The following is a 19,440-nucleotide window of genomic DNA, read 5'->3' on the forward strand; positions in this document are numbered from 1 at the left end:
GTGATTTTTCTCCTAGGTATGATTTTTCCACTTTCCTTTGTCGACATTTCTCTTTACATTGACAGTGAGCGGGACCAGTCTCCCCTCAGCGATAATACGAAATATTGGCTTTTAACAGCCACTTTAAAGCATATGGATGCTCAAGGCCATTCCATCATTGTGTAAAAGCATAAAGGGAGTGTAGTTTCCCCACAAAACTGCAATACGCACCAAAACAACTATCACTTTATGTGAGAATTAGCAAATAGTTATAATTTCTATGACATAAAAGGGTCCGTGCCAACATGCACTGAAATAATAAAATATTGAAAGGTCTATGAAACATAAATGTGAATTCTTGCTACATCTGTCTCTTGCTAATTGAGTTGCTACCAAGAATGTTAGTACTCTGGAGAATAATTTGTCAGTGCAAAACATCGAATGGACCAATTTATTGGTTGCTGCAGGCTGTAGAGTTCCAGCAGTCTTTGATCAACCTTTTTAGGTCAGTATCTCTCGAAATACAGAGAGGAGAATTACATAGCAGAGAAAATATTTCATCTTTTTAAAAGACAAGGAAAAGTATTTTTGTAGTTACACTGTTTGGCTGTAATGGTGAATAAATTCTTCAGGGGGCTTGAAGCCAGAGTGGGAAAATAGCAGCTTTTGTGCACAATATTTATTGTTTTGTGTGGATGGTAACTTAAACATTTATCATGAAAAAGTGACAGAAAGAGTAATTATAAGTTTTGGTTTTTCTCATTTGGATGTTAAGATGCATGCACTGACAGTTACCGGTAGGCTCTTCTGCTTCAAAGAGTTTTCGTGTTGGCTGAGGGGTTGATCAATCTTTGATTTTGAAAGATTCTTGGCATTTTGACAATGGATGTATTAAAAGTTGTTTGATAGCTCAGTCGAGTGTCAAAATTCTATTTTGCCTGAACAATATGATAACTCTTCACTGAGTTATAAGTAGTTTGTTGGTCTTTAAGATGAGTGTCCTCAGTGAACCTGATGCAATGGCAAATTCACTGTTATTGTATCAACAGTGCGGTACCTTGATGTATATGATAATGTGCATCATCAAATGCGGACCATGATCTCAATTAGGCACCATCAATTACTTTTAACAGTCACAATAAGCATGACAAAAGTTTTACTTACTTATTACCATAACCGACTCTAAACATAACCTCAAATATTACAAATGTACACAGTATTTATGCTGCAAATCAGAATGTAGTGAAAGATGGTGAAACAATATGTCTTCCAGCTTTCTGTGGATGATCTAAAACGCAATAAAAAGCTCATTTATTTGTTTTATTTGTTAATGAATTCAACACTCTCACTGACCACCCAAGAACCGGAGCTGTTTCTCCCTAACAACCTTTGCTCTGGATGTGCATACAGACTATGTTTACTGTTTGTAAAGACCCTGCTTTAGCACCAGGCACCCTGGGCCTTGTTACCATAGAAACAGACAACAAATCCTGTAGTGACTTTTTAAAGCCATTTTTTCTGTTAAGCCACATTGTGACATTTTACAGTAACAGGTGACAGCTGGGTAAATCAAACAGCGCTGGAGTTGTTCAAATGTATTTATTGCAAATAACGGCATGGTGTGTTTTCTAACAATATAATGTTATAGACGTTATGCGACATATTGTATTGTAATAACTGAAGAGTACAGCTGGTCTTTCGCTCATTAAGCAAATTTACTTACATCAAAATGGCCAAGAGTCCATGCTGATCACCATATCCCATTCATTATACCTACGAATGGTCCCTTGGTCACATAGCTGGAAACTGCAATTATGCTTGCAGTAAAAGGAAAGATTGAGTCGTACATTTAAAAATGCTGAATTGCTTTAATTAATTTGGCAATAGTAGATTTTGCTAGTGGAGGCCTATCCTCCTGTGTCCCTTCAGAAATGCTGTCTCAACACCAGGCCATCGCTCACATGAATCTAAATGTAGCTTTGTTTGATTACATCATTTCCACTAGTACTCAAATGAATGTAAAGATTAAGAGTTAAAACATGACAGTCCAGTCTCTTGGCACAAATCATCACAACACTATCAACTGTAATAAGACAACAAACACTTCCCATTTCAACCACTATGAGAGCCACAAACCAAATATCTGCTTAATATTTTAAACACAACCAAACCTCTATTTAAAAAATTATAAAACTGAAAAAAGTGAGAACTATCAGTTAAGACACAATAAACTAAAACATGTTTGCTTGGAATATACCCACACTCCCTAACAGTGCGGTCATATAATTTATTTCTACTCAAAACAATTCAACAAGGCCCTCAAGATAAGATATCAGGTTGTACAGCGCACTACATCATTAGCTCACACATGTACAGCGTCTCAGAGGACCTTTAATTTGAGTAGGAAAAGTCTGTTCCTCCGCTATGAGGTTAAAGAGTGGGTGACAAGTGAAGAAAATCACAGCGGAATGCATTAATTAGATAGACCTAAAAGCATATTTATCAAAGGCTAAGCCATAAGGGAATTATCTTACAAAGGATCTAACAAAGACAGGACAGGTTAATAGAATAAAAGGCCTTGAATAGAACGTGTGCTTATACATAAAATATCAACCTGATCTCACATGTAAACGAATCATTATGGATGTAACGATTAAATGTTATGGCAGGCAGATCCTTAACAATTGAAATGACCTTCATGTGGTTTGACAGTGACAATTGGCTTCTTATGTTCACTCTGATTAAAATGTCAGAGCCTCTGACTTAATTCATCTCGGCATTTGAAAGATTCCACATGAAATGGACCAATATTTGCTCAGAGTGAGAAGACTGATTGCATGAAGTCGAATATGCTGCTATAAAAAATAAATATTTCATGAACTCCCTTAATCAGAAAACAATACACCGGTCCCGCGGAGGAAATAAACAGCCCAGTGATTCTGACTGAATCATCTAAATGGTGTCAATCACAAGTGAATATGGAGGGCTCCCGTCCCAGCTAGTGATGACTGATGGCCCTTCAGTGGCTATCGAGACAGACGGAGCTGATGGGGAGAGCTTATCTTTATGGTGGAGCCATGGAATTGTTAACAGGATGTGATGGCTCGCGTGCGCTGAGTTGAGCTGGGAAATAAAGCTGTTGGGCTCGGGCTACCTTGCCATCATTCACAGAGGTAATGATCTCTGTCTGGCTCAGAAGTAAGTAATAGTCTGCCCACGGGTTAGTGAGGGCATGACACAGCGTTGCTGACAAAGTTGAACTTGGACAGACGAGCGCAGGCCAGTACACTGCTCCATTTTTAATACATTTAATAGGCAATTTAATAAAGATTAGAATATACTGTAAAAGCTAAGGTTCATGAAGTTGAAGTAAGAGATGAGAAGCCCTTGATTTCTAGCCATGGAGATTTTTAGATTTTCTCCTCATGATCCAGGAGTAATGCAGAGTAGAGCAAAGCAAGATGACTGCCAAAATAAAAGCTCTTTTAAAGAACACGTCATTACAGCGTGGCAATTTTTGTGACCACGCCGATATGTAGTCCACGAAGACCACATATTATAAATGTTAGTGGAGATGATATTCTTCTTGAGATCAAAATGGAGGCAGGAGTATGTTGAGAGGAAGCAGCCAAAGATCTAACTCAATTATCTTTAGCAGGATAATTAATCAATTCAGTATGCACATCCAAGTCTCAGAGGCGTCTTTGAGATAATTGTTCTCATTGACTTGAATAATTATTTGTTTGCTGATTTAATTATTTTCGCATTTGGAAAACAAATGAACTGGGCTGGTGCATACTCCAGATTTTTTTTTCTTCTTTTTGATGTAGGTACGTGAAAATGTACAAAATGTTCTGTGGAGTATCAGACTGACACATTGATGTTATGAGAGACCCTAATGCAGAATGTCTCTTGAGAAATTAACTGCAACCATATTCAGAATTTATGTCATTATGTGGTTTTTTGTTTTTTTTTGCAGAACCCTAACCTCAACTTGAAGAAGGTCAATAAAACATGAATTGTTTCTGCCTTGTGGCATCAATACAAACTACACTGAATCAAAGGCTAATATTTCTCAGCTATGAGGTCAGCCCCGGGTTACAGACACAATGTCCTCGTATAATGACTGGCATGTTGAAAACAATTGTCGGAGTCCTCAGTTCACACCATTACGAGTATGAATGAGACCTTATGGCTACTGCAGCAAATAGCACAAATTATGAGGGTCATTTTAATGGCACTCACTACTATTTATCATGCCGTTTTAAATGTTTTGCACATTTGTTTCCATTAAATATTTCATCTTCCCTTAAATATTCATTTAACTTCCTCTTTAAATTTTTTACCAGTCTCTTTGCAGTTGCTATCTTTTTTGCCTCCCTTTTAGGCTTTGCAATCATAAATAATTATTCATCTACACCCAGAAAGAGATTGCATAAAACATGCACATGAATCCTTTTTGTCTTTTCTCATTAGTGATATACTTCGAGTAGCCTAAATACTTCCCGCTACCCCACTTATGGAAATTGGTTGGAGAACCTTCCTAATGATTCTGCTTCACAAATAGGTTACAGCTTCCATCTCTGATCCCAACGATCATCCCTTCTTTCATCATGAAAGGAGAGGTCTGCAACAGCATCTGCGTTGAGATCTGGAATTCTTGTGCTACTTTTAAAAAGGAGGCATCAGATACATCCTGCATCACACAATGCTACTTTAGCTTTTATTGTTTAAACCAACTGCTGGGCTTTAGCGAACAATAGCTGCTCGCTGACACTCAATTGTGTATCTGGGAGAGAGGTTTACTGTAAAGAACAATGCAACACCAATTTTGCACTGGCTCTTTCTGTCTTAACAATATCTTATTTTGGTAGGATTATTGCTAAAATACTCCTTATTATCATCATCATCATATCATATTTTGCATTTTCACATATAGTTTCAGGATTAACTTTAAAAAATGAAATAAGGATAAGGACAAACTAAAAATTATATCAAAAGTCTTGATTAATTCCACAAATTTCCGCTGTTATTATCTTAGTGTTTTCTGTGACATTTGGGGTATAAATGTGGAATTACTTTTCTGGAAATATTCCTTATAATCTGTGTCATATGTGTTGATGCTATAGCCTGGCGCAATAGATTTATCTTGACTAAACAGGCAACATTTGTCTTAATTTGTTAGATAATTGCAACACGACTCATTAGCAAACAGCACCATGGTGGAAGGTGGAAGGGAAGCATAAACTCTCAATTTGACTGGATTATCCTTTTGTGATGAGGCCTAATGATCCAACAGAGTAAATAGCAACGTGTTAATTAGAAATTACACTGAATGATCCGCTGCACACAGAGGAGGTATTAACCAGGCAGCATCATTATGTTAGATCTGTAGCTGTCTTTTCTTTTGTACCATGAGGTCTGATAGTAATATAGCAATTATAACTATCCCCAAAAGAGACATTATAGTGCATTTGCTGCAGTTGATTCCCTTCATTTTGGAGGTGAGTGTTGCTGAAAGCTTTTAAAACTAAATAGACTGACGAGCCCTCTACTCTCCAGAAATATTTATTGATAAGGCCTCACCTGTGGGGTGATTGTAACCATGTTAATTTGAGAATATCGCTATAAAAAAAGAAGTGGAATTTTACCTGACTTAAAAAGAAGACACGTCATTGTTAAATTCAGACAAATCTGGAAGCATCTGGAAATGTAAGTTAAAAGCTGGCTCTTTCTAATTATAATTACAATTGGCAATTTCTCCCCCATCTCAGACTTTGGTCCAGTTTGCTTTTCACTAGGGTTTCAGTTATGACTGATTTTTATCTATAAAGGCATCCCCCAGACTGCAGTGTTTAAGTGAGCATCTGCCTCCACCTAGTGGCAAAGATTAGTCACTGAGGGTGAAGCTCAGACTTAAATAGTATAATTAAGCAGACAAATGTTTCTATTACATGTAATCATATATTATGATGTAGTCTTCAATACTATCAACATACATACCTGTGCATGTTTATGCATGAAGGCCAAAGATTTTGGACTGACAATGCAAGTTGAGAAAATACACCTGACTACTAATAGGCTTACTAATACTAATAGACTACACCAAAATGTACTCAAAGTATCAAAAGTAAAAGTAGTTATGCACACTGGACCCTTTCTGAGTGTTATATGTATTTCATAGTATTGGATTATTATTATTGATTAATTTAATGTAGTAACTATTCTAAGCTAAGCTAATTTCCACTACTTTATATACTGTATATATGTAAAATACCTAAATTGTACTTAAGTATATTACTTGAGTAAATGTACTTAGTTACACTCCACCACTATAACAGACCTACTACTGAGACTTACAGTAAGTAGCCTACAACTGATAATATAGAAATTCCTGATAATTATGTAAAATCAAAATACAAAGCAGGTCAACAGATTGAGTCGCCTAAACCTTTTAAAATGTTGTTTTTCGCAATCAGCAGAGGGCAGTGAAACTTGGTGAGGCAGTGACACCTCGACAGTTGACGAAAGGCTCAAAACTGGCAGGGGTGCCAGGTTTGCTAATTTTCCACAGATTAGTCAGAAACATTAGTCTCATATAATATTCATTAACCTATATCAAAGCCTCTAACTCTAGTTATATGGCATATTTTAAACTACAGTTGGAGAGCAATGCACTTTATAAACATTCTTTTGATCGTTTCAACTTGTAAGACACTGAAAAGAAGTGATGTTTTTAGAATACAGAATAACAATTTTGCCTAGCAAGATGAAGAAGTGAAAACATTATTATTAAGATGGTGAAAAGATGGCATCAAAATAACAATATATTGTAATTTAGTGGGGTTTTCAGTGTGAGAGACGAGGGAGGAAAGTTAAGATACGAACCTGCAGGAAACACAACTGGCAACTCCATGGAACGTTCGCAACCGCTAGCTGGAGAAGTAACAGAATGCTCAGTTAAATAGCTAACGGTGTTAGCAAACAACCGTCTTATGTCGCCACATTGCTGAGATTAATACTGGAGGACCCGGCTAGTTAAATCAGTGGATACGTACTTTGTACTTTACATGGATCCATGGAACTGTCGTCCTAACGTTGCGTCGTAGTTGACAACTGGCTTGATTTTATGGACACTTGCCGGCGTTGAGTGGCCAACATTAGCCTGTTTTTTTTTTGCTGTTGCTAAGTTAGCTAACTGTCGTCCATACGCTAGCGTGACTAGCGTTTGTTACGTTCACAGGAGAGCATTCAGAGTTGGAGGAAGGAAGGGAGGAAATTGATTAGCAGGAACACTGCCCACCGCTGCTCATGCAAAGCTAGCAAACTTTTTTGGACTCCCGAGTTCACACACTGTGACGCATTTAGAAAAAGTGACTATCTGTGCACCCTGTGTGACATTTAACACCATTTGGATAATAAGGTGTGCTGTTGGTTGGCATAGCTTGCTGTCGTCAACAACAACAGTCGTCTTGGCTTGCTGTACAGCGGACGACAGCTACCGCGCTAGCCTGAGAACTTCTGAAGAAGTTGTGTAAGTCACATTCAGCTATCTGATTGACTTAGGTTAACTAGCTAACCGGTGTTTGTTTCATTGTTGGACTCTTTCACTCTGATCGATCCGCTCTAGCAGCAAGGCGACCGGGGAAATTTATGGCATCGGATGTGATTGAGAGTGAAGAGGTGCTGAAGGGTGTAAGCGATATGAATGTGAACAATAGCAGCCCAGATTTTGTCACACCCAGGAGGACGCATGAGGAGCTGGGAAACAGACAGACTTCTAGTCCCTCGACTTCTGGAGTGTCGGGAGACGGTGATGAGGAGGAATTAGACGAATTACAAAGTAGCACAGCTTCTACAGTTGAAAATGGCGAAGAGGCACTTCAGGAGAGTCCAACCAAAACAAGTGATACGCCACAGGAAAGGACAACTCCAGACAATGAGCAGAAACAGCCGGGAGCAAGAAGCTCTACCCCAGTGAGCCTCCCCCAGCCTCGCTCACCACCTGGACCTATTGGCAGGTCTGTATCTGTACATTTTTATGTTTGGCCTACATGTTGGCAACTTGAAAGATATTAGCTAAGTTTCTGGATTCATCTCTCCAGTGCAAGAATGCTGTTTTGCCCCAGACTCCAGTACCTGTGCCAGATGACTGCATATGTTAAAGTGTCTACCATTTGCTGTGTTTAGCTACTCAAATGAAGACATTGTCTGTTTGACCCAGAAAAATGATAGCTGGACTGTAACAGTAGGATCATATTAATATTAATCGTATTATAATGCAGTCCAGTTCGATAGCACCACAGACTATGATGTCAAAAATGACTACAGAGTTAAATCAACACTTCTCTACTTCAATCTAAAGAAAAACTATAAGCTTTGGAAATGTAGCATCTTGCAGGGCTGCTTTTGGACTGCATGATGTTCTACAGGTGTAACTGTCTTTGTCTCAAGCCTCTTTAGGTTATAGTAAGCAACATCTGGACAGCAGAGGAACATTACCTGCACAGCATAATTTCGCTGACCGTTGACAAACTTGTGAAGAAGATGACAGATCTTTCTCTGCGATCCTTGGCAAACAAAAATGGATCGTTCATTACGTATATGAACATCACTGTAGGTGCAAGGTGGTTAGAAATAGGCATATGACAAGGGTGACAGCTGGACAGCAACACTAGTTGACACATTTTATTTAACCATTAGGAGATGATATTGCAAAGAAATAGTGCCGATAATGAAGAGAATCACATTGCAAAGTTGTTAACAACAACTAATATTCCTGTCTAGATGACCATGAAAAATTACTTCTCATTAAACATTTTGGTCAACCCTTCCAATCAACGTCTTTTTTCAACAAGTCAGCGTAACTTATGTGTGAATGTGCACTGTCTTAATGGAAGCCTTGACCAAGAAGTGTCATCATAGTCAAAATCAATGATCTCAAACCATCCACCATTGATCTGCAGATTAATTCTACTAACCACTAATTATTGTTATTATAGTTTGTAAACTGGTATTCATCATTTCCATTTGACTCCCTAATGTGGCTGATTCCACTTGCATGCAGCTTGGTGGTAATTTGTGCTTTGATTTCAAGGATTCCTTTTCAGGAAACCACATTCCTGTGGCACCTCTACCTCTCTCAGCTGGATTTCAAATGTAATGTGGGGATTAGCACTATACATAAGCAAACAGCTAAACTGATACGTTATGAAATGTTGAGTACCAAATGCCCAGAATGTTTTTGTGTCTGGGAGCACAAATACAGTCGTGTATGTGATTAATGCATCAAAGGGAGCTCTGTACAGCAAAGATACAGATACCATGATCAGCATTAGTGAGTAGCCCTATGGTTTATAAACTAAGCCCTTCACACAAGCTTGTAAGCTTTTCAAGAAGCCAGTGATCTGATTATGTGGCCAGTTGCAAGCTGAAACTCTGGAGGAGATTCTCGATCAACATGCAGGACGGTGAATTATGTATCGATTAGCACTGCAACACAGAGCATCTGTACATTAGCTGGTACAATAAAGATGTCGTGGTTATTTTCTCATATCAAAGTATTTGCTTTGTTGAAAGAAGGCAGTAAGCCCATGTCACCTTTGAGGACTGTTGTGATAGTAAAGAAGCACATACTGCTTTGCATATAAACATAAACAGGATTTTCCCTGACTAACGGCATGTAATGCTAAGGTGCTAAGTAACAGCCGGCGTTGACCACACAAAAAGCTGTAATTACCCTTTATTGTACAGAAGATATTAAAGTTTAAGGTTCATCCTAAAAGCCATAGGGACCCTTTCCCCCAAATTCTGGTTAGGTGTTCAAAATTGCACTTCATACCTCGTACAGTATGTAGTACAACTGTGAAGCTAAAAATGTTCTTAAAAATAAAAACCATGCTTAAATGTTGTAAAACGTGCTTGAGTACAAAAGTGACATGGAACATGTTTCATTCCATGTTACTTGCTTATCTGTCATGTTATTGTCATTGTGGCTAAAAACCTGCATAATGCAAACTGAGGAGTAAGCTGTATTGATTTTGGGTGTAAGTGAAAAAGATGTCAGTGAACTTATTAGCCAATTCCTATGAACAATTTGACAATACATGACACTCAGTCTCTTACCAACAACTGTTAAAACAGATCTTATTAGACAATCAAATGCATAAATCAAGATTAAAGTATTGAATCTGTTTACATTAATTAGCTCTTATTAGCATTTTCTCAACATAACCTATCCTATTCATAACATTAAGCGTTAAGTGTATCAGTTATCTTGTGTTCCATCACTGTCACTATCTAACTATGTGAGAGTTTTAGTTGCTGACATATTAATCCACAAACACAAAATTGCCTTTGACTCTTAATCTATGTTTCCCCCATAATCCTTTGAGGATTGTACAAGTCACAAGCAACCGATGACAGATAAGCAATTATGTGTTTGGATTTTGTTTGCCGTGGATGATCTTTGTTGGCCCTGCTCTTGATCTTAATACATTCGTAGGGGCTTTTAGCCATTAGAGATCATTAAACATAATAGATGGCATGACCTTTTTTGTATTTTCATTCCCAGCCTGGAGCGCCAGGAGTCAGTCGCCACCACAGAAGCCCGCCTAAGAATGGAAGGAGTTGAACTGAAGGAAGAGTGGCAGGACGAAGACTTTCCACGGTATTGTCAATCACTCATAATGTTGCAAATCATGCATTACTATGTATTAGATCACAGTTCACAGCTTTGTGATCACATGTTTGTGTTTTGAAAGTCACATGAACCACTGAAGGCGTGATCACCTCCTGTTTGATTATTAGGCCCCTACCGGAGGAAGAGGAGCTTGAAGATGAGCTTTTTGCAGGAACGTCTGAAGAGGGAGACCCTGGTAATGAAAACGGAAAAGTATACAGTGCATTGGTACAGAGACCCAGGAGAATATTAAAGGACATGTTCACATTTTTTCAAATCTAGCTTAAAACTCAGATGCCCATATGTATGTTGAGAGAGTTACTGGTCGCTGTAATCATTCATATTCATTCTTGTTTGTGCAAAAATGCCTTTTTGATTTGAAACTAACATGAGGCCTCAGCAGTCTGAGTTAGCTAAAGCAAAAGGGTGTCGTCCAACGTAGTCCATTTATTGCAAAATCCTGTCAGACAATGTTTTACTTTGCTGAGCTTCAGCAGAGGGACAGTAACGCAAAGAGGGAATCTCGTACTAAAAGACTGTTACGTTGGAAGATACCACTTGATTTATGTAAACTAATTTTTGCACGAACAAGCTCTCTGGATGCGCTAGGAAAAGATCTCTTCACTGCATGTGAGTATTCTTTAATTGCTCTGACAAACAGCATACCTGCTGATGATTTGGCATCTACCCTAGGCTATGCAATGAACCATGGCAAGAAGGCGAAGAAGAAGCTTGCAGCTCCGGACATCAGTCTCACACTTGACCGCAGTGAAGGTTCTCTTCTCTCTGATGAGCTGGATGAGAGTACGGAGCTGGACCTCGATGACATAGACACACCTTCAGACAACAGCAATGAGTTTGAATGGGAAGGTAAGAACTTTATGTCATACAATGAGAACAGTTTTAGTATTTTTTATCTTTTAACTCTGATGGACCCAGATGAAGTCCCTGGTGGTGTCATTTATTTATGAACAGCTTTAATTGTTGGCTTGGAACACAGAGGCAAGTGTGTTATCAGAGCAGTCTTTTATATCCTGGTTTCTTGGATCTATTGGCCTTCTCCTTCCTTGATTTTCCAGGTTCGGGTAGGCAGCTGACTGCCTTAAGTGAAGTTAAAATGTGCTTTGTTGTTTTTTTTCCACCCTGCTTCCTTCCTCTTTTTCACTTGGAAGAATTGTTTCCATTCTCTGCCTGGAAACAGGCTGCAGGCCAGCAGCAGGTTTCTCTCTTCCTTGTGGTAAGGTCTCTTGGACACCCGCCATTTTTTTTTCTGCCAACCTCGAGTCAATCAACCCCTATTGTCCAGATTCTGTTCTGTGTTCAGTTGTTCAAACAAATTATGGGGAGGTTTCATGTTTCATACCCTTCATTTTCTGTTAATGTGTTTGTGCATGTTATTTTTCCTTTCTTTTAAATTTTCCTACATTTCAGAGGGGAGATTCAGGTGTCTCTGGAGCACAAGGACAGAAATAAGTACAGATAAACAGATAAAAAGCAAAATAAATAATTAGAAGTTAAGATAAGAATAGAAAAAGAGCAGAAACTGTAAGAACAATTTAACTCTAAATTACAGGCAAGAGTGACGTAGTAGTGTGATTTTAAATTATTCATTTGGTAGATGATTTAATATGATGAACATCTTACCAGTTATTTTTCTATAAAGCTATATGTGGATCATGCAGTGCTCTAAAGAAGAAACACAGATCAATGTGTTTGATTCCATATATTTAGGAAATGGGCCGCTCACAGAAAGTGTGTTGGTGTGATTTGGGTGCACTTTTCAGTTATTTTCGATTCTCCTTGTTGCATGCATGATATACATGATCATTTCAACACTTTGCTTGATGTCTGCATGATATGCAGAATTGGACATTATGCACGTCATGCAGCTATACACCCTACAAAAGAATCACAGAGGTGCGCAGGGATTTCAGCAACAGTGCGTCGCTGTATATTGGAGTGTTTGTCACATTTATTTCCAGTTATTATAACGTGAAATGACAAGCTCAATACAATAGCAGGGGTTCCCCCAGAAAAATGCTGACCTCAAGTGAAAGGGAGACATGAAGTGAGATGCAATTGTTGGTGTTGATTCAGAGAGAAAGCATGCCATCCAAAAGATAAATGTAATGTCCACTGATTTTAAAATGCATGTAATCGGGAAAAAAAAGTTAAATTATGAATTATTGAGTGATCTCAACATTTAATAAATGATTTGATCAAAACAGATCTGACTTGCTAACATCAGACAGCTGATATGAGCATCCAGGGGTTGAAGCATCCAAGCTGTGTGTTTGAAATGCCTCTCCTTATTTTAGACGATCTCCCCAAGCCGAAAACCACAGAACTACTACAGAAGGGTGTGGAGTCAGTCCAGGAGTACTCGGCCTTGGAGGAGAGGGAGGAGGGTCGACGCTGGAGGGTGTTTCGTTTTGGAGACCAGGAACACAGAGTGGACATGAAGGCCATTGAACCTTACAAGAGAGTTATCAGCCATGGAGGTCAGTGGTGTTACATTGTGACATTTGGCTCACACACACACATAAATACAGTCATGTCAGTCAGTTAAGTCTTTGTTCCTTTTTAATTTACAAGAAGACAAGCTGTATTACATTTGTGTTTGACATGAGTTGATCAGTCTTCATTAATTCAAAATACAAAAAATGTGATGTTTGATTTTTCACTGCAGGTTACTATGGAGACGGTTTGAATGCCATAATTGTGTTTGCTGTGTGCTTTATGCCTGAGAGCAATCAACCCAATTACAGATACATCATGGACAATTTATTCAAGTGAGTGTTTATTTGAATTCCTCTGGTCTTTCGAGCGAACATTGTAGAACCAGCACTAATGAGATTTTCCTGTCGCAGGTACGTCATTGGCACGCTGGAGCTTTTGGTTGCTGAGAACTATATGATTGTGTATTTGAATGGGGCAACCTCTCGGAAAAAGATGCCAACTGTCGGCTGGCTCAGAAAGTGTTATCAGCAGATTGATAGGAGGTGAGTCTGAGTAGTTTTTCCCAAGGACCACGTCATCATATGCGATATGCCATTCAGTTGTTGACAGTTTCTCTCGCTGTTTTCGTACAGGTTAAGGAAGAACTTGAAGTCTTTAATAATTGTCCATCCCTCTTGGTTTATTCGCACCCTGCTGGCACTCACAAAACCTTTCATAAGGTAACTTTTTTTAGGTCGTTGGAATAATGAAATAAAGATCTTCTCGGGTAACCTTTGAGATACTGACGTTTCCTGCTTTTTTTTTTTCACAGCTCCAAATTTAGTCAGAAAATCAAGTATGTGTACAGCTTGACAGACCTCGCAGAATTGGTTCCAATGGAGTATGTGTCCATACCAGATTGTATCAAACAGTAAGTATGCTCTACTCAAACACATCAGCACTTTTCGAGCACTTTTAAAACAAGTAGTTTAAAAAAAAGAATAGGTGTCTGCTAATAAATACAAATGATTTGGCCCTCTGATTTTTATACTTGATGAAAAGGTGTTAATGGTCAATGTTAACACTTAAGTAAGCATTCATGTGTTATATGTTTACATATCGGGGTGGTTCCAGGTTGAGGGTAGAAGGATAGTAAGACTTGCTTCGTGTCCATATGAAGTGGACCTGGTTTTACAGCTGAAAACCGCTGTGCAGTGGAGCAATACATGGCTGCTCATTTGAATCAGTCAATAAATAAACCACATCAGTATAGGTCACCATCCATTTATTCCCTTTTACAGATTTCATCCAATCCTCCTAAAACATAAGTAAAAAGAAGTTATTCCTTTGATGTGCCTTGCTGTTTTTGCTTTAATTGGATTTCTAAATTCCACTAGGTGTTCTAGTAACGTTTTGTGCTTACACAGTATCGGCTCGGTCTGATCCTGCAGAATCTGGTTGGATTTCATCTGTACGTGGTGCTATTGCAACATTCTGCTTTTCCTGTGTAGCCTTGACGGGAGTTACGCACCATCTGACTTCTTTTAACATTTCAGCAAGTGTCAACAGCACTGAAAATAATTACATCTAGATATTATAGAATACATTCTTCATTTTCTAGTTTTAACCTTTTCAGATATTCATAACTGTTGAGCTCATGCTGAGAAATTCCCTGTGCTGTATTTTTCCTTGATGTGACTTAACCTGAGGCGGGTCTTGTATCCTCGTGGCATTAGAAAAGACTTCAGATGACAAATACTCATCTTATCAAATGTTTTTGCTCTTTGGTTGCTGTTGGCTGTGTATTTCTCCTTTCCTTAACTCCATTTCCCTACCCCCCCCCCCCCCCCCAAAGGTTTGACGACGAAAAAAATAGGAAAAGCCGTAAAAGGTATATGCACTTTCACCCAGGATCAGTCTCAGCATTTTTCTTATTTTTTTGCATTTCACAAAACTAACAACGAAATGATCCGTTGGCTTTCAGAAATGCACCAATACACCTCATCCTGTCCTGCGATTTTGTAGTTGGATGATTTGCTGTTTCCTTCTGGCCAAAATCAACAACTTTCCTCCCCAATGTCCCACTGTTTCCTCTCAGTAGATTTAGGATGTTCCTAAAAAGCAGGCTGTTTGATTGGTTTTTCAAAAGTTAGTGGCTTGGTGATTGTTTAACCAACATTTCTGAGCCAATTCTGTGAAGTTCATCTCAAAACCAATTCATGCGAAATGTGTTTTTTATTTATTGCCTCAAAAATAATATCTGCTATCTGTATGCGTCTTAAAACATACCATGTACTTTTGTAACCTCGAGGTCCATTTTTTTTTTACTTTAGGTACTGTCTTCACTGCGTTGCTGGCTGTCAAAAAGAATTACTGATTTATGTCAAGAACACGTTAGAATAGTTTTGGGGTAGAGGATTGCATTGCTGCTTTCTGACATTAAAGTTGGGCCATCAAGTAGCTTACTTGCATGTGTCTTTTAAAAACCAGGTTTAGAATTTGAGGTGACGTTGGGTAAGTTTGTTCATGCTTGTACGACTGAATGGGGTGGAACTACAAGGAAGTAGCTCGTCTTAGTCACTGTGGTGTGTGTGGTTGCACTGTAACCATGTCCTCACATGGTTCCCCTCAGTAACGCAAACTCACCGAGCACCCGGCTTGTCCACTCTCACAGCTCTCTGCATGACTCACTGCATACCCACTCCCTGCTGATGTTTAGTAATTGCCACAAACCTTTGTCAGCCTTGCTCATGCACGCAGAAATATTCTGCTCATTACTGATAAGAAGTGTGTTCAGTTGCTGAGGTGATTCATTTGCAGATATATCATGGGATGTTAGAACATAAGAAAAGTAATTACCATGGGGTTGTAGAAGAGACTGTTGTGTTTAAAACGCTGCCACAATTAGTTGTACCTCTGTTATTAGGTGCATGAGTTTTAAGTTGATTGACAAAATTGCAAGACAAATGCACTAAAACGTCACACATTGCTGTCTTTCTGACAGCATCCATGAAAGATGCACATTTCTGCACTCATCACACGGCTATGGATTGTAATAGATTGATCACAGGTTTACAAAGCTACAAAGACTGCATATATTGTAACATGTCTTTTGATCTTCTGCAGTACATATTGAAGTACACATTAGTGCATTTGTCTTATAAGGTTTTAATAACACAACTGATATTGATGGTTTGTATTGCCCAGCTAGTTTGAGTGCTTTCAGTAAAAAGAGCATGGATAATATAAACATTTTATGGTGTAAAGGTACTGTTGTGATTATATGAAAAGTGTAGTAGCCTGTTATTACTTTGAGTGTCAGTTATCCCAGCCCTGTTAGGTGTCATGCCATCCCAGTCACACAGATGTCTGATGTTGAGTTTGTCTGCAGAATCGACCAGGACATGCGCGGCAAAGTGGAGATCGCAGCTGCTGCTGTTCCAGAGTGACCCTGCTCGCACTGCAAGGTGTGGAGGAGGAGGAGAGCGATGAAGAATGTTTCAAACCGCAGCCACTCTTATGTTAATGTTCTTGGCAACGTGACTGGAGACTTAGCTCTTTGCATCAGGAAAGTGCCTTTTTGAAACGATGCTGCCTGTTACATTGTGGAACTTTTTACAGCTTGATCCTCAGCGTTTTTCCACATGCTGTCTGACACGTTTTTAATCTTTTTTTATTTACTGCCGGTATATCATGTCAAACTTAGCTTGTTGGTGTTCCCTAGTTACTGTTGTATCTACACGTTATTTAAGGCACTCTGTTACAAATGGTTGATGCATGTACTGCTTTATTACATTTAAATATATATTTATATTCAAAAGGTGACAATGGAGAGAAATTAATATATTTTTATGGTTGCTCTGATTTTAAACTGCATTTTAGGTCTCTGACCCATTGAGTGGCATTTCATAGAACAAGTTTTGAGCACCTTTTTCACTGTTCACTGCTGACGTTCTCTGTTAAAATCCTGCCTGGGGGAAATAAAGTTTTATTTTTTGCCCCGCACTTGAATGTGCCCTCTGACTTGTGGAGGGAGAACATTTGTGAGAGCAACAATCTGAAGCAAAGATGTAGGTCTTAATGTAACATTTCCTCCAAGTAAAGTCATGGATCCACATCATTGTTTTGTGTGTTTTTTTTATTGTGACCAAACACAGTATGTTTGACAAGATTAAAATAATAATCTCCAAGTTACTCTAGGTAATGTATTTTGTTTGCTTTGTACAGCTCTTCTACTTAGAATCCACTAGATGGCACCACAATTAACAGATTTCATTGAAATCATAAATAAAGGTATAGAATACTATTACATGATAGATGAAATTACATGATAAGATCCATATCCATAGCTTGACAATGATATTAAAATGCACAGAATAATATGAGAAATTACATCTACAATTTTCTGACAGCCACAGAAGATCTATTTGAAAGTTCTTTACTATTACTACTATATATATATATATATATATATATACTATATATATTTGAAAATAACAACAGGCACAGAATATTTCAAGTAGAAAATCCTTAACATTTTGATAATAAATTGATACGGTTTCCTTAATATTTATTATAAGTTTTACAAAACGGTGGAATATTGATCTGTTAATGGGTCAACGCTTTGAAACGCAGAATTGCCTCCATACATCTGATAGCAACATCATCGACCTCAGGGTCAAACTTATTTGCAAAGAGCTGCTGTTGTCTCAGAAGCCACGGGAGGTCACCTGCTCCATACACACAAACTGCTCTTCTGTAAGCACCAGTGCAGGGATAGTACGGGGCTCCATCTTTCACATCTCCTGCTAAATAGCTCCACTTCACCACACGAGCGAGGGCTTGCATGTCTGACGTGTCATACTTGATGTTGGCAGGCATTGACCCGGGAACAGACGGCATCCTCTGCAGAGTGGCCCACAAGTGCTCATCGGGGCTGTGTGTGTCCCTCTCCCACTCCAGAAATATCTGAACCTCTCTGTCCCGCATCACATGTTTCACAAAGGCTCTTGTGACCACAATGTAAGCATTTCCTGAGAACATGGGGCTGCTAATGGGTGGGGGGCTTTTCCTCACATTTGTCCTGATGACAGTGTCAGTGACATTGTGATGATACTGCCAACGGCCTTTCTTGTAGCCATTGGTGGCCTCAGACTCCATGGTGTTTCTCTCTTTGAGGGCCTTCAGTGCCTGAACCATCTCTCTATTGGTTTTAATGGGGAAGTCCGTCCCACAGGTGTTAAGCAGGTACCTCCACTGGATGTGCGAGCTCAGCAGATCTTTCATACAGTTCAAATCTGCCTGCACTCTGGACCATGACGCATATACCACTGTTTCTAATCTACTGGCTACAAACACATTAGGAAAGCAGGAAACAATTGCCTCCACAGCCTTGTGAAATTCTTTAGGGGATTTCTGGTCCACATGCACACAGTAGATGTTCTGAGGAGCGTAAACAGCTCGTAGAAGTCGCTCAAACATCTCAATCTTCTCATGGATCACCATGGAGTAGGCAATGGGAAAATCCCTCTCCTCTTCACTGAGAGGAACTGTCATGAAACCTCTCTTTTCAGTGTAAGCTGCACAGTCCTTTGTTACATTGAGGTAGAAGTCCTCAGATAAAATATTCTGTCTTTTCCTGGATGCCAGAAGCACTTCGAATTTGCTTTTCTTGCCCTCGATGTCCCCACTGATAATAGCCGAGCAGCCAGGCAGGTCAATAGAGAACTGCTGTGGTATTATGTGATCAGACAAAGACCATCTGTTAGAGCCAGTTTCCCAAAGGACAAAAGAAAGGAACATACCCAAGAGGATGAGAGAGAGGGTCTTCAACATCTGGCACTTCAACAACCTTGTAAAAGCCATTTCCTTGCTTGAGGTGACTGCAACACAGGTGATCTTGTCTTCAGTGCAGGTTGGAGTTCCACCAAATGGGGAGAGTCCGCAGTCCTTCATTTAATAAAGAAGCTGAATCAGCCCCTAAGTAGGTGTGTCAAATTAAGGTGTGGAAGGAATTCCTTTGCATTACCTCTCAGTTCATCACCATTAATAGGATCTGACTTTTTGCATGTCCTGATTGATGTTTTGAAATTAACACTGAGACCGACCGTGTAAGTAGAGCATGTAGACAACACCTTCATATGACGCCAAAGGCATTGTTTGTATTTCATGTATGGTGCACAAAATATTGGCATGACCTCCTTCTGTTGCTACACTGACACTTCTAACATTTCCTGATACTCTAGTTTGAAAATCAGACTGGCAAATATTCTCAGGATAATGGGTCAGGTCATAATGTAATAGTTTTGCACTGAGGGCATCAAGTGGAAAAGATTTTATTT

The 19,440-nt window shown here is 39.0% G+C and overlaps 2 protein-coding genes across 6 annotated transcripts; one reads left to right on the forward strand and one right to left on the reverse strand.

Moving 5' to 3' along the window:
• The first annotated feature begins 7,343 nt into the window (after window positions 1-7,343).
• bnip2 (BCL2 interacting protein 2) lies at window positions 7,344-17,216 on the forward strand. 5 transcript variants are annotated; one of them, XM_070906704.1, is made up of 12 exons: window positions 7,344-8,000; window positions 10,553-10,648; window positions 10,789-10,856; window positions 11,354-11,530; window positions 12,979-13,161; window positions 13,350-13,452; window positions 13,531-13,662; window positions 13,753-13,839; window positions 13,932-14,030; window positions 14,955-14,990; window positions 15,590-15,613; window positions 16,491-16,511. In XM_070906704.1, exons 1-11 carry the CDS (start codon window positions 7,633-7,635, stop codon window positions 15,600-15,602), a joined length of 1,362 nt encoding a protein of 453 aa, XP_070762805.1. In that variant the 5' UTR covers window positions 7,344-7,632; the 3' UTR covers window positions 15,603-15,613; window positions 16,491-16,511. The 5 variants fall into 5 exon arrangements, with proteins under 5 accessions (XP_070762805.1, XP_070762801.1, XP_070762802.1 ...); XM_070906700.1 differs by lacking the exon at window positions 15,590-15,613 and having other exon boundaries at window positions 7,344-8,010; window positions 10,560-10,648; window positions 16,491-17,216; XM_070906701.1 differs by lacking the exon at window positions 15,590-15,613 and having other exon boundaries at window positions 10,789-10,873; window positions 11,377-11,530; window positions 16,491-17,216.
• A 491-nt stretch (window positions 17,217-17,707) lies between these two features.
• On the reverse strand, window positions 17,708-18,964 carry gcnt3 (glucosaminyl (N-acetyl) transferase 3, mucin type). The gene has a single exon (XM_070906705.1). It carries the CDS (start codon window positions 18,962-18,964, stop codon window positions 17,708-17,710), a length of 1,257 nt encoding a protein of 418 aa, XP_070762806.1.
• Between the last annotated feature and the right edge of the window lie 476 nt (window positions 18,965-19,440).

Source organism: Enoplosus armatus, chromosome 6 (assembly GCF_043641665.1).
Source record: "Enoplosus armatus isolate fEnoArm2 chromosome 6, fEnoArm2.hap1, whole genome shotgun sequence".
Lineage (NCBI taxonomy): Eukaryota > Metazoa > Chordata > Actinopteri > Centrarchiformes > Enoplosidae > Enoplosus > Enoplosus armatus.

Coding starts and splice junctions, on each gene's coding strand:
- bnip2 (XM_070906700.1), top strand. CDS start 7,633: ATGGCATCGGATGTGATTGAGAGTGAAGAGGTGCTGAAGGGTGTAAGC. Junction 10,649..10,788: donor CAGGACGAAGACTTTCCACG/GTATTGTCAATC, acceptor TTTGATTATTAG/GCCCCTACCGGAGGAAGAGG. Junction 14,031..14,954: donor ATACCAGATTGTATCAAACA/GTAAGTATGCTC, acceptor CCCCCCCCAAAG/GTTTGACGACGAAAAAAATA.
- gcnt3 (XM_070906705.1), bottom strand. CDS start 18,964: ATGGCTTTTACAAGGTTGTTGAAGTGCCAGATGTTGAAGACCCTCTCT.